The sequence below is a fragment of the Bos taurus genome, chromosome 9, assembly GCF_002263795.3.
Source record: "Bos taurus isolate L1 Dominette 01449 registration number 42190680 breed Hereford chromosome 9, ARS-UCD2.0, whole genome shotgun sequence".
In the NCBI taxonomy this organism is placed as follows: Eukaryota; Metazoa; Chordata; class Mammalia; order Artiodactyla; family Bovidae; genus Bos; species Bos taurus.
Window position 1 is genome coordinate 69,642,131 of NC_037336.1, and position 14,689 is coordinate 69,656,819.

A 14,689-nucleotide genomic window follows, 5' to 3' on the forward strand; every position below is an offset into this window, starting at 1 on the left:
AGTTGCTCAGCTGTGTCTGACTCTTTTGCGACCTCATGGACTGTAGCTCACCAGGCTCCTCTGTCCATGGGATTTCCCAGGCAAGAAGAGTAGAGTGGGTTGCCATTTCCTACTCCAGGGTCTCTTCCTGACCCAGGGATTGAATCCACATTTGTTGCAGCTCCTACCTGGCCTGACAGATTCTTTACCACTGAGCCACCAGGAAAGCCCATGGAACCCATTAGTCACCTTTTATATTTCAATGCCACCCTTGACTCACAGAATTCAAAACTTAATCAGGTTATTCTAAGAGTGAATGGCTTCAGTTCAGTTCAGTTCCGTCCCTCAGTCGAGTCTGACCCTTTGTCACCCCATGAACTGTAGCACACCGGGCTTCCCTGTCCATCACAAACTCCAGGGGTTTACTCAAGCTCATGTTCATTGAATCAGTGATGCCACCCAACCATCTCATCCTCTGATGTCCCCTTCTCTTCCTGCCTTCAATCTTTCCCAGCATCAGGCTCTTTTCAAATGACTCAGTTCTTCACATCAGGTAGCCAAAGTATTGGAGTTTCAGTTTCGACATCAGTCCTTCCAAAGAATATTCAGAACTGATTTCCCTTAGGATGGATTGGTTGGATCTCCTTGAAGTCCAAGGGACTTTTAAGAGTCCTCTGCAATACCACAGCTCAAAAGCATTGATTCTTTGGCACTCAGCTTTCTTGATAGTCCAACTTTCACATCCATACAGGACTACTGGAAAAACCACAGCTTAAACTAGATAGACCTTTGTTGGAAAAGTAATGTCTCTGCTTTTTAATATGCTGTCTAGGTTAGCCATAACTTTCCTTCCAAGGAGCAAGCATCTTTTAATTTCATGGCTGCAGTACCATCTGCAGTGATCTTGGAGCCCCCCAAAATAAAGTCTGTCACTGTTTCCACTGTTTCCCCATCTATTTCCCATGAAGTGATGGGACCGGATGCCATGATCTTCATTTTCTGAATGTTGAGTTTTAAGCCAACTTTTTCACTCTCCTCTTTCACTTTCATCAAAAGGCTTTCTAGTTCTTCCTCGCTTTCTGCCATAAGGGTGGTGTCATCTGCATATCTGAGGTTATTGATATTTCTCCTGAAATCTTGATTCCAGCTTGTGCTTTATCCAACCCAGCGTTTTTCATGATGTACTCTGCATAGAAGTTAAATAAGCAGGATGACAATATACAGCCTTGACGTACTCCTTTCCCTATTTGGAACCAGTCTATTGTTCTATATCCACTTTTAACTGTTGCTTCCTGACCTGAATACAGATTTCTCAGGAGGCAGGTCAGGTGGTCTGGTATTCCCATCTCTTTCAGAATTTTCTACAGTTTATTGTGATCCCCACAGTCAAAGGCTTTGGGGTAGTCAATAAAGCAGAAGTAGATGTTTTTCTGGAACTCTCCTGCTTTTTCAATGATCCAGCAGATGTTGGCAATTTGATCTCTGGTTCTTCTGCTTTTTCTAAATCCAACTTGAACATCAGGATGTTCACAGTTCATGTACTGTTGAAGTACATTACTTTACTAGCGTGTGAGATGAGTACAATTGTGTGCTAGTTTGAGGATTATTTGGCATTGCCTTTCTTTGGGATTGAAATGAAAACTGATCTTTTCCAGTCCTGTGGCCACTGTTGAGTTTTCCACATTTGCTGGCATATTGAGTGCAGCACTTTCACAGCATCATCTTTTAGGATTTGAAATAGCTCAACTGGAATTCCATCACCTCCACTAGCTTTGTTTGTAGTGATGCTTCCTAAGGCCCACTTAACTTCACATTCCAGGATGTCTGGCTCTAGGTGAGTGATCACACCATCATGATTATCTGGGTCGTGAAGATCTTTTTTTGTATAGTTCTTCTGTGTATTCTTGCCACCTCTTCTTAATATCTTCTGCTTCTGTTAGGTCCCTACCATTTCTGTCCTTTATTGTGCCCATCTTTGTAGGAAATGTTCCCTTGGTATCTCTAATTTTCTTAAAGAGATGTCTAGTCTTTCTCATTCTATTGTTTTCCTTTATTTCTTTGCACTGATCACTGAAGAAGGCTTTCTTATCTCTCCGTGCTATTCTTTAGAACTCTTCATTCAAATGGGTATATCTTTCCTTTTCTCCTATGCCTTTCACTTCTCTTCTTTTCACAGCTATTTGTAAGGCCTCCTCAGACAACCATTTTGCTTTTTTGCATTTCTTTTCCTTGGGGATGGTCTTGATCCCTGCCTCCTCTACACTGTTATGAACATCCGTCCATAGTTCTTCAGGTTCTCTATCAAATCTAATCCCTTGAATCTATTTCTCATTTCCACTGTATAATCATAAGGGATTTGATTTAGGTCATACCTGAATTGTCTAGTGGTTTTCCCTACTTTCTTCAATTTCAGTCTGAATTTGACAATAAGGAGTTCATGATCTGAGGCACAGTCAGCTCCCTATCTTGTTTTCACTGACTATCTAGAGCTTCTCCATCTTCGGCTGCAAAGAATATAATCAATCTGATTTCGGTATTGACCATCTGGTGATGTCCATGTGTAGAGTCTTCTCTTGTGTTGGTGGAAGAGGGTGTTTGCTATGACCAGTGCATTCTCTTGGCAAAACTCTATTAGCCTTTGCCCTGCTTCATTCCGTACTCCAAGGCCAAATTTTCCTGTTACTCCAGGTATTCTTGACTTTGTACTTTTGCATTCCAGTCCCCTATAATGAAAAGGACATCTTTTTTGGGTGTTAGCTCTAGAAGGTCTTGCAAGTCTTCATAGAACCATTCAAATTCAGCTTCTTCATCATTACTGGTCGGGGCATAGGCTTGGATTACTGTGATATTGAATGGTTTGCCTTGGAAACTAACAGATATCATTCTGTCATTTTTGAGATTGCATCCAAGTACTGCATTTCAGACTCTTTTGTTGACTATGATGGCTACTCTGTTTCTTCTAAGGGATTCTTGCCCACAGTAGTAGATATAATGGTCATCTGAGTTAAATTAGCCCACTCCAGTCCATTTTAGTTCACTGATTCCTAAAATATTGATGTTACTTTTGCCATCTCCTGTTTGACCACTTCCAACTTGCCTTGATTCATGGACCTAACATTCCAGGTGTCTATAAAATATTGTTCTTTACAGCATCAGACTTTACTTGCATCACCAGTCACATCCACAACTGGGTGTTGTTTTCACTTTGGCTCTGTCTCTTCATTCTTTCTGGAGTTTTTTCTCCACTGATCTCCAGCATATTGGGCACTTACAAACCTGGGGAGTTCATCTTTCAGTGTCCTATCTTTTTGCTTTTTCATACTATTCATGGGGTTCACAAGACAAGAATTCTGAAGTTGTTTGCCATTCCCTTCTCCAGTGGACCATGTTTTGTCAGAACACTCTACCATGACCCATCTGTCTTGGGTGGCCCTACACAGCATGACTCCTAGTTTCATTGAGTTAGACAAAGCTGTGGTCCATGTGATCAGATTGCTTAGTTTTCTGTGATTGTGGTTTTCGGTCTGTCTGCCTTCTGATGGAGAAGGAAAGAGGCTTATGGAAGCTTCCTGATGGCAGAGACTGATTGAAGGGGAAATTTGTTGTTGTTCTGATGCTCAGGGCCATGCTCAGTTCAGTTCAGTTCAGTTGCTCAGTCGTGTCTGACTCTTTGCGACCCCATGAATCGCAGCACGCCAGGCCTCCCTGTCCATCACCAACTCCCGGAGTTCACCCAGATTCACGTCCATCGAGTCAGTGATGCCATCCAGCTATCTCATCCTCTGTCGTCCCCTTCTGCTCCTGCCCCCAATACCTCCCAGCATCAGAGTCTTTTCCAATGAGTCAACTCTTCACATGAGGTGGCCAAAGTACTGGAGTTTCAGCTTTAGCATCATTCCTTCCAAAGAAATCCCAGGGCTGATCTCCTTCAGAATGCACTGGTTGGATCTCCTTGCAGTCCAAGGGACTCAAGAGAGTCTTCTCCAACACCACAGTTCAAAAACATCAATTCTTCAGCTCTCAGCCTTCTTCACAGTCCAACTCTCACATCCATACATGACCACAGGAAAAACCATAGCCTTGACTTGACGAACCTTTGTTGGCAAAGTAATGTCTCTGCTTTTGAATATGCTATCTAGGTTGGTCATCACTTTCCTTTCAAGGAGTAAGCGTCTTTTAATTTCATGGCTGCAGTCACCATCTGCACTGATTTGGGAGCCCAGAAAAATAAAGTCTGACACTGTTTCCACTGTTTCCCCATCTATTTCCCATGAAGTGATGGGACCGGATGCCATGATCTTCGTTTTCTGAATGTTGAGCTTTAAGCCAACTTTTTCACTCTCCACTTTCACTTTCATCAAGAGGCTTTTGAGTTCCTCTTCACTTTCTGCCATAAGGGTGGTGTCATCTGCATATCTGAGGTTATTGATATTTCTCCCAGCAATCTTGATTCCAGCTTGTGTTTCTTCCAGTCCAGCGTTTCTCATGATGTACTCTGCATAGAAGTTAAATAAGCAGGGTGACAATATACAGCCTTGACGAACTCCTTTTCCTATTTGTAACCAGTCTGTTGTTCCATGTCCATTTCTAACTGTTGCTTCCTGACATTCATACAAATTTCTCAAGAGGCAGATCAGGTGTTCTGGTATTCCCATCTCTTTCAGAGTTTTCCACAGTTGATTGTGATCCACACAGTCAAAGGCTTTGGCATAGTCAATACAGCAGAAATAGATGTTTTTCTGGAACTCTCTTGCTTTTTCCATGATCCAGTGGATGTTGGCAATTTGATCTCTGGTTCCTCTGCCTTTTCTAAAACCAGCTTGAACATCAGGAAGTTCACGGTTCACATATTGCTGAAGCCTGACTTGGAGAATTTTGAGCATTCCTTTACTAGCATGTGAGATAACTGCAATTGTGCAGTAGTTTGAGCATTCTTTGGCATTTCCTTTCTTTGGGATTGGAATGAAAACTGACCTTTTCCAGTCCTGTGGCCACTGCTGAATTTTCCAAATTTGCTGGGATATTGAGTGCAGCACTTTCACAGCATCATCTTTCAGGATTTGAAAGAGCTCAACTGGAATTCCATCACCTCCACTAGCTTTGTTCATAGTGATGCTTTCTAAGGCCCACTTGACTTCACATTCCAGGATATCTGGCTCTAGGTCAGTGATCACACCATCGTGATTATCTGGGTCATGAAGATCTTTTTTGTACAGTTCTTCTGTGTATTCTTGCCATCTCTTCTTAATATCTTCTGCTTCTGTTAGGTCCATACCATTTCTGTCCTTTATCGAGCCCATCCTTGCATGAAATGTTCCCTTGGTATCTCTGATTTTCTTGAAGAGATCTCTAGTCTTTCCCATTCTGTTGTTTTCCTCTGTTTCTTTGCATTGACTGGGCCATGCTCAGTAAATCTTTAATCAAATTTTCTGTTGATGGGTGGGGCTGTGTTCCCTCCCTCTTATTTACCTGGGGCCAAACTATGGTGGAGGTAATGAAGATAATGGTGACCTCTTTCAAAAGGTCGCATGCAGCACTGCTACACTCAGTGCCCCCAACCCTGCATCAGGCCACCTCCGACCCACACCTCTCCTGGAGTCTCCTGGACACTCACAGGCAAGTCTGGATCAGTCTCTTGTGGGATCACTGCTCCTTTCTCCTGGGTCCTGATGAGCACAAGGTTCTGTTTGTGCTCTCCAGGAGGCTTAGTAACTATCTAAAACATATTCACCATTTCTTCTTTTCCATTTTAATTGTTATCCATGTTTGATTTGATTTGAGAGAGATACTCTAATCTGAGGCTTCCAAGGTGGCTCAGTGGTAAAGAACCCACCTGACAATGCAAGAGACACGGATTCTATCCCTGAGTCAGGAAGATCTCCTGGAGTAGGAAATGGCAACCTATTCCAGTATTCTTGCCTGGAAAATTCCATGGACTGAGGAGCCTGGTGGGCTATAGTCCATGGGGTCACAAAGAGTCAGACACGACTTAACAACTAAACAACAGCTCTAATCTGCATTTGTCTGATCCCTATGGCTGACATTAGGCACCATACCTTTTTCTTCTATACAGCACTCTGGTTCAGTATCCAAATAAATTTTGAGTATAATTTGGATAAGTACTTCAAAGGAACAGATCAGGATTTCCTGAGAGATCTTGAGGGGTTAACGTAGTCTGGGTTAAGGCTGGTTAGAACGTTCTCTGAATAACAAAAGGGAAAAAAAGTTTACAAATGGCCTGATTAAGGGAGGAGCTGAGCACATTAGAAGAAAACATAAAATGAGCAATGGATGGACAGACAAATGGATAGGTGGCTAGACACATAGACAATATGATGATGGTAAAAATAATAATAGCAGCTACCTCCTACCATGTACTGCTCTATGCCAGGTGCTGTGTGGATGCCGAAGGAGAACCATCTCCCACTAATGTCTGGAGCACTATGAACTAGGGGAGAGGGCTAAGGGAAAACCTATAACAGGAGGCAGGCACCAAATCTTGCAAGTTCTTCTAGGCCGTAAAATATGCAATGAAAATATTGAAGCATTTTAATCAGGGAAGGACCTGATCAGATCTATGTGAATTTAAATACCACTTTTACTGTGTAAGAGGAATGGGTTAGAGGAAGCAAGGGAAAGTAGGGAGAGATGAGTTAGACTTTGCAACATTTCAAGAAAGAGATGGTAGTGACTTGGACCATGATAGTGATAGCCGTTGTGGATAGAAGAAGATGTGTTTGAGATTAAGAGATAGACTTCATATGACTTTGTGTGAGACAGGTGATGGGGTAGGAGAGTTTCAGATTTCTAGCATAAGCAGGCAGGTTCATTCCAGTAAGGCCACGGAAGGGGATCTTCTTAGAAGACATTATTTTGTAATTGGGATGCCTGTGATGTCTAAATGGAGATGTCCAGAAGGCAACTGCGAATGTGGATTTAGAGCTCAAAGGAGATGAAGATCAGACTGCTTAGCAGCATATAGACAGTCATAGAAGAGGAGATGTCCTAAAGAAAGAAAGAGTGAAGCAGGAGAACAGAAGGATTAAGACTAAGCCTCATGTGAAATTTAAGAAGAGGCAAAACAGATGGAGAAACATTAACTTGTTCTAGATCTTTAAGTTAAACCTCAAGTTTCCTGGTCTCTATAACTGGAAATTCCAATAGCACCATCCATGAATATTTACTTAGAGAATTTCATTAGATAGTGCACTAATAGTAATTGGCTTGTAAAATTCTTTCTCAAAAAAAAAAAAAAAAATGCAATCAGTTTCCCAATCCATTGCTATTATACATTCTATTTACTGAAAAAAATAATGAAGTCATGTTAGTTAAAAATTTATTCACTTAAATCTTAAGTCAATTCAATATACTATATTTATAAAGTGTAGAAAAAATCTAAAATCATGAAAGAATACAATCAAAATAAAAATGAACTCCAATTCACTATTCAGAGACAACCACTGTTAATAGTACCTTGCTATTATGATTATACAGTGGAAGTGAGAAATAGATTTAAGGGCCTAGATCTGATAGATAGAGTGCCTGATGAACTATGGACTGAGGTTCGTGACATTGTACAGGAGACAGGGATCAAGACCATCCCCATGGAAAAGAAATGCAAAAAAGGAAAATGGCTGTCTGGGGAGGCCTTACAAATAGCTGTGAAAAGAAGAGAAGCAAAAAGCAAAGGAGAAAAGGAAAGATATAAACATCTGAATACAGAGTTCCAAAGAATAGCAAAGCCTTCTTCAGTGATCAATGCAAAGAAATAGAGGAAAACCACAGAATGGGAAAGACTAGAGATCCCTTCAAGAAAATCAGAGATGCCAAAGGAACGTTTCATGCAAAGATGGGCTCGATAAAGGACAGAAATGGTATGGACCTAACAGAAGCAGAAGATATTAAGAAGAGATGGCAAGAATACACAGAAGAACTGTACAAAAAAGATCTTCATGACCCAGATAATCACGATGGTGTGATCACTGGCCTAGAGCCAGATATCCTGGAATGTGAAGTCAAGTGGGCCTTAGAAAGCATCACTACGAACAAAGCTAGTGGAGGTGATGGAATTCCAGCTGAGCTCTTTCAAATCCTGAAAGATGATGCTGTGAAAGTGCTGCACTCAGTATGCCAGCAAATTTGGAAAACTCAGCAGTGGCCACAGGACTGGAAAAGGTCAGTTCTCATTCCAATCCCAAAGAAAGGAAATGCCAAAGAATGCTCAAACTACTGCACAATTGCAGTTATCTCACACGCTAGTAAAGGAATGCTCAAAATTCTCCAAGCCAGGCTTCAGCAATATGTGAACCGTGAACTTCCTGATGTTCAAGCTGGTTTTAGAAAAGGCAGAGGAACCAGAGATCAAATTGCCAACATCCGCTGGATCATGGAAAAAGCAAGAGAGTTCCAGAGAAACATCTATTTCTGCTGTATTGACTATGCCAAAGCCTTTGACTGTGTGGATCACAATCAACTGTGGAAAATTCTGAAAGAGATGGGAATACTAGACCACCTGATCTGCCTCTTAAGAAATCTGTATGCATGTCAGCAAGCAACAGTTAGAAATGGACATGGAACAACAGACTGGTTACAAATAGGAAAAGGAGTACGTCAAGGGTGTATATTGTCACCCTGCTTATTTAACTTCTATGCAGAGTACATCATGAGAAACGCTGGACTGGAAGAAACACAAGCTGGAATCAAGATTGCCGGGAGAAATATCAATAACCTCAGATATGCAGATGACACCACCCTTATGGCAGAAAGTGAAGAGGAACTCAAAAGCCTCTTGATGAAAGTGAAAGTGGAGAGTGAAAAAGTTGGCTTAAAGCTCAACATTCAGAAAACGAAGATCATGGCATCTGGTCCCACTACTTCATGGGAAATAGATGGGGAAATAGTGGAAACAGTGTCAGACTTCATTTTTCTGGGCTCCCAAATCAGTGCAGATGGTGACTGCAGCCATGAAATTAAAAGACGCTTACTCCTTGAAAGGAAAGTGATGACCAACCTAGATAGCATATTCAAAAGCAGAGACATTACTTTGCCAACAAAGGTTCGTCAAGTCAAGGCTATGGTTTTTCCTGTGGTCATGTATGGATGTGAGAGTTGGACTGTGAAGAAGGCTGAGAGCTGAAGAATTGATGTTTTTGAACTGTGGTGTTGGAGAAGACTCTCTTGAGTCCCTTGGACTGCAAGGAGATCCAACCAGTGCATTCTGAAGGAGATCAGCCCTGGGATTTCTTTGGAAGGAATGATGCTAAAGCTGAAACTCCAGTACTTTGGCCACCTCATGTGAAGAGTTGACTCATTGGAAAAGACTCTGATGCTGGGAGGTATTGGGGGCAGGAGCAGAAGGGGACGACAGAGGATGAGATAGCTGGGTGGCATCACTGACCTGATGGACGTGAGTCTGAGTGAACTCTGGGAGTTGGTGATGGACAGGGAAGCCTGGCGTGCTGCGATTCATGGGGTCGCGAAGAGTCGGACACGATTGAGCGACTGATCTGTTCTGATCTGATATTTTATCTTGGTTTTCTGTTCGTGTGCTTTTACTATGAAACACTAAACATGTTTTAAAACAAAATTGCATTATGCAATATGTATGAGTGTGTATACAGTTTGATTTTAACATTTTCTATGTAACATTGTATTGTGATTGTCTTCCTATGTTTTTTTGTTTTTTTTTTTTAGTGGCTATTGAGTATGCCCACTGAAGGATGTGGCATAATTTTTTTTCTTGTATTTAAATTGTAAATAAATAATGTGATGACTGGCCTTGCATGTAAATCTCCATTTGCACTCTGTTTACTTCAGATAAACACCCAGGAACAGTATTATTAGGTTACAACTTACACCCCTTTCCAACTCTCTGGCTACACATTGTCACACAGTCTTCTAGAACACGTGCAACCATTTGGGCTCCTATGGAAGTGTCTACCAACTCTACTACCCAGCATTGGACACAATCAGGAAAATATTTTCAGTTGAATAATGTTTGTTGATGTTGAATACTTTTTCTCAGATATTTATTGCCTAGTCTTCTGTCTTATGGAAAATGCCTTAATTTTTTTTTGTCTATAGGAATATAAGGAATTGGTCTTTTGTACATGTAGCATGGGTGCTGGGCTCTGATATCCTATTCAAAATCCAACAATTTCAGAGAAGGAAATGTATTTAATTTTTACTCCGTTAGATAATAATTTAATTAATTAAGCCTCAATTCATGAAGACAATCTTAACTTCAATTTTTTTTTTTCTTTTTAGGTAATTCAAGCCTTACAGTTGGTAGATAAAACTTTTGGATTGTTAATGGAAGGCCTAAAGCAGAGAAACTTAGTCAATTGTGTCAATATAATCCTTTTGGCTGACCATGGTATGCTTTTTTAAATCATATTTTATCATTGATTCTATCTTATCACTTTGGGGAGCACACAAATATAATAAGGAATTTTAGAGTCTGTATTTCTAGACCTAGAAGCTCTTGAATGCACTAAGAATGGTAGGCTGTGACTAGAGGACTAAAATTTATACTTTAAGTTCAATTATTCTAACAGTCATTCTGAAAACTGTATCCATACATTTCATTTTCTGTAAAGATGGAGTTAGAGCTCTATAGGGATACATTTGGGCTGTTATTCAATCACAAAAAGTGCCTCTTTTTTCAGTAAATGATTCTTTCCTATAGATTGGCTTCAATTGACTGTGTTGGCTAGCTTTACGATGTCCTGCGTATTTTTTCTGAATCACGTGAATAGACTTCTCTAAAGTCCTAGCACTCCACATTTCTCAACTTGAGGTTAGCTTTCCATTTCAGTTAACTTGAATGTGTAAGGAGGTGAGATGCTGCCACGCCCTCTGCAACCTCATTTTTAAAGTACTCATTCATTCAACAAATATTTTTAAAGTGCTAACTCAATGCTGAGAAGTTTCCTCGATATGGTGTGTGAGGAAGTACATAAGGGAGAGGTGGATCTTTTCTGGATGGGGTGGCCTAGAGGGACAAGAAGATGAAAAGGAGCATGTCTATAGAACTTCTGTTTATATCTTAGGACATCAAGATGATGTGAAACATAGTAATTAAAGAGTTTCTAATTGCTCTAAAGTTAAGGGAAATGTTTTAATACATATCTTGTTAAAAGAAATTATAAAACATACAAATAATGAAGTAAATAAAAATAATACAAGGAAAAGTATGGACTGAGTCTGAAAAATCTTCAAATAAAAAAAAGAGTTAACTACAAATCTTTTTAGGAATATATGCTGCTCATATATATTTAAATAAGACCCTTATGAAAAATAAATATTCTTTAAACTTTGTTCTCCTACTTATTTTATTGTTTTATAAAAATGTATGCTATACTTTGGATGAAAGTATTTCATCTTGCCTTATGTACAAATCAAATTTTATAAATTAGCTCTCTATAGAGAACATTCTTTTTCAAAATTAACTGATCTACATTGAACAGGTGATCTGTTTATAATTCCTATCCATTCTTTCGTATAAACCTGATTCTTCTCTTCTACTACCAAGACTTCCAAAGCCTGCCATTTAGAATGAAGTAATTGGGTAAACTGTAAAGCTTCTCAAAATCTTGGTTTGATATATGTAACATAAAATATCTGCTGTTTGACCTGATCAGAGACAATCAATTGTTACCATCTTATACAGTCAGTGGACATTTTTTTTTTTTAATTCAGGAATGGATCAGACCTATTGTGACAAACTGGAATACATGGCTGATTATTTTTCCAGTATAAACTTCTACATGTTTGAAGGACCCGCCCCCCGCATCAGGACTCGTAACATACCTCAGGATTTTTTTACCTGTGAGTGTGAAGATGCCCAAATAGAAGAATAATGGTAAAACTAAAAGCAAATAATATAGGCCCCTATTTCTGAGAATTCAGGTATTACCAGGCCCCCTCTTCTGACTTCTTGGGAAGACCGCACAGAAGTAAATAAGAAACTCCCATGTTTAAATACAGTCTGTTGATAAAGTCTATGGTAATATCTAATATTGTTAGGTTAAAATATATTCCACTCCATTCTTAAATACTAAAATAATTCTTTGCTTAAAATACTTTTTATTTAATTGTATCAGATCATAGTCATTAATAAGCTATGTCAATTCACCTGAATTATTTAATTTTATAGTTGTCAAGTTTCAATTGTAATATGACTTATTTGTTTTTCTTTTCAAACAGTTAATTCTGAAGAAATTGTTAGGAACCTCAGTGTAAGTATACTGCCTCCTAATACATATATTTAGATTAATGCAATGTCTTTAATCTGGGTTTCAAGAAAATTGTATTCTATATTTTCTAGTCCAAACCATTTGTAATTTATTTCTTAAACCTCAGTCAACAATTTTTTATATTCCTGTCAGTTGCTTTTACTTTAGCTGTTTTTGTTTTGAAATTGACACCACTATAGGAAATTTGTTTTGGTACCAGTTTCACTGACTTCTAAATTGAATGGGCTGATGTTTCATTCAAAGGATCTAGGCTACTGAGTTTTGGGCAACACCATTTTTCACATTTTTTGTATGATTTAATATCAGGAAATAGCAAATCATGGATTTTATAGATCTTTTTATACAGTTAAGAGCAGTCATTTCTTTAAATATAATTGAAACTGCTTTTAATTGGCTCTTGCATCTCAGGTTGTAAAAGCAGGGCAAATTCTAGATAGCTCAAAGCAATTGGGATTTTTCAAGGTGAAGTTCACCACTTCTGGAGAGTGTGTAGTGGTTTTAATAATTCTGTGTTTAAAGTATATTTGCAAATATATATCTATTTATATGGATTTATAAGTTTACCATTGCTTGGGGTGGGGCTAGATTTATTTACATATAGGTAATATGCAATTATAGTAAAAACAGAATAAAATGCGAGTGATTGAAGATGAAACACTAGGGAAAGAATAGTTACTATAACCTGGGACACACTGCAAATTTGAAGTAGGAATGACTGCTTAAGCAGAAATGCCTTTATGTTAATCACTCCTTTTTTCTCTTACACCTAATATCCTGATCTTGAATAAGCATGAGGGGTCCTCTTACCCCTGCTAGTGAGGGTTTACCTGTAGTGTAGCCATGCTGATGGAGGGGCCGTGTAGTGAATTTTTAATATACAGACTCTAAATCCACACATTGTTTTCCCTTAAGAAGTCCTGTTGGTGAGATGAGGAAGGGCAAATGCCTAATAATCCCAGAGGTGCAAAGGGATTTGGAAATCCATTCCATTTATGCATAGTTTTCCCATTTTATAGGTGTCATGAAGAAATAATTTACCTCTTTTTCAGTGCCGAAAACCTGATCAGCATTTCAAGCCCTATTTGAGTCCTGATTTGCCAAAACGCCTACATTTTGCCAAAAATGTCAGAATTGACAAAGTCAATCTTTTGGTGGATCGACAGTGGCAGGCTGTGAGGTTTGTGTGTCTAATTTTTCTCATAATACTTTTAACAATCATCTTTCATAATAAATTTCCTTGACCTTATCCTGTTATTATAATCACATGAATCTTCCTGGGCATGATAATTTCTTGATCTTTTATATGCTATCTAGCACTTCTGTATATGAAATGACTGTTACTAGGTTGCCAGCCTTAGCATCCTAATCTTCACAATGTAGATAAGAATGAGGAAGAAGGCTGACTATTTATCAATTGTTCCAGAGATTATTGGTACCAGCATGTTCTCAGTCTCCACTGTGGTCTCTGTTAGGTGGCAGACAGGATATAAAAATGATATTAGTCGTCTCACAGGCTGGTAATGAGTAAATGATTAGATGGCTCTCTAAGATCTTTGTCATCTTTGTGGTTTCTCTGAAAGAGCATGCTTATGTCTGTAAGGCCAAGCTAACCAATTAGTTACAACTTTTTTTTTTTCTAGTTACAATTGTGATTCACATTGATCATTGAACATCTGCAAAATATGTCTGTTTTAAGAAAATATAAACCATAATTCCATCCCCAAATAACAAACTAATTAATTGATTCAGCAAAATTTTATTTGTGCTTTCTTTGTGTGTACCAAACCTTGTTCTAGGCTTTTGGGATACAGAAATCATTCCATCCCTCCTCGTCAAGTGGAGAAGTCTGATAATAAGCCAGTACACAAATAAATACACCCTATCTGGTAGTTTACATTCCCTATCTCACATTCCCTATTTTTTGTATTTTATTACAGCATTTTTCCCATATGTATAAGTGGATATACGTGGAATCAGGTTCATATTATGTTTTCTGGCCTATCTTATTTGTATGTTACATAATACAGAGGAAAATAAAGGAAAATACCATAGCTGAAAGATATGTTTAATAAAGGAAGAGGAGATGAAGGAAGAGAAGAAGTTGGGCTCTAATATAAATGTGTACAGAATGAGGAACTGAAGATGTACTAGAGTCTATCCTCTGAGGTAACAGGAAAGCCAAGCAGAGCACCACTTGGCCAGAGAGAGTGCAGTTTAACATAAAGCCACTAGATGGCACTAGCCTTTCTTCTTGAAGTTGGAGCACCTTCGTCTCAGAGAGCTGTCCTGTGGCTTAGGACAGCATTCTCTAAAAAAAAAAAAAAAAGATTAAAATATATGAACATGATTAAGCTTTACTTCTGTTATATTATAAGTTTTTAGTAGTGTGGGTTTGTAATATATAAATGTGAGTTCTCCAAATATTTACTGTTAAGGATATGAGATCAAATGGT

At 38.9% G+C, this 14,689-nt stretch overlaps 1 protein-coding gene across 1 annotated transcript in view; it reads left to right on the forward strand.

The window, feature by feature from the left end:
* The window catches only part of ENPP3 (ectonucleotide pyrophosphatase/phosphodiesterase 3), an 88,277-nt gene that overhangs the window by 43,102 nt on the left and 30,486 nt on the right, over window positions 1–14,689 (forward strand). Inside the window, exons 12-15 of the mRNA NM_001075923.2 lie at window positions 10,246–10,354; window positions 11,680–11,808; window positions 12,187–12,218; window positions 13,286–13,413. Coding sequence (NP_001069391.1) covers window positions 10,246–10,354; window positions 11,680–11,808; window positions 12,187–12,218; window positions 13,286–13,413 — 398 coding nt within the window. The remainder of the gene's footprint in view (window positions 1–10,245; window positions 10,355–11,679; window positions 11,809–12,186; window positions 12,219–13,285; window positions 13,414–14,689) is intronic.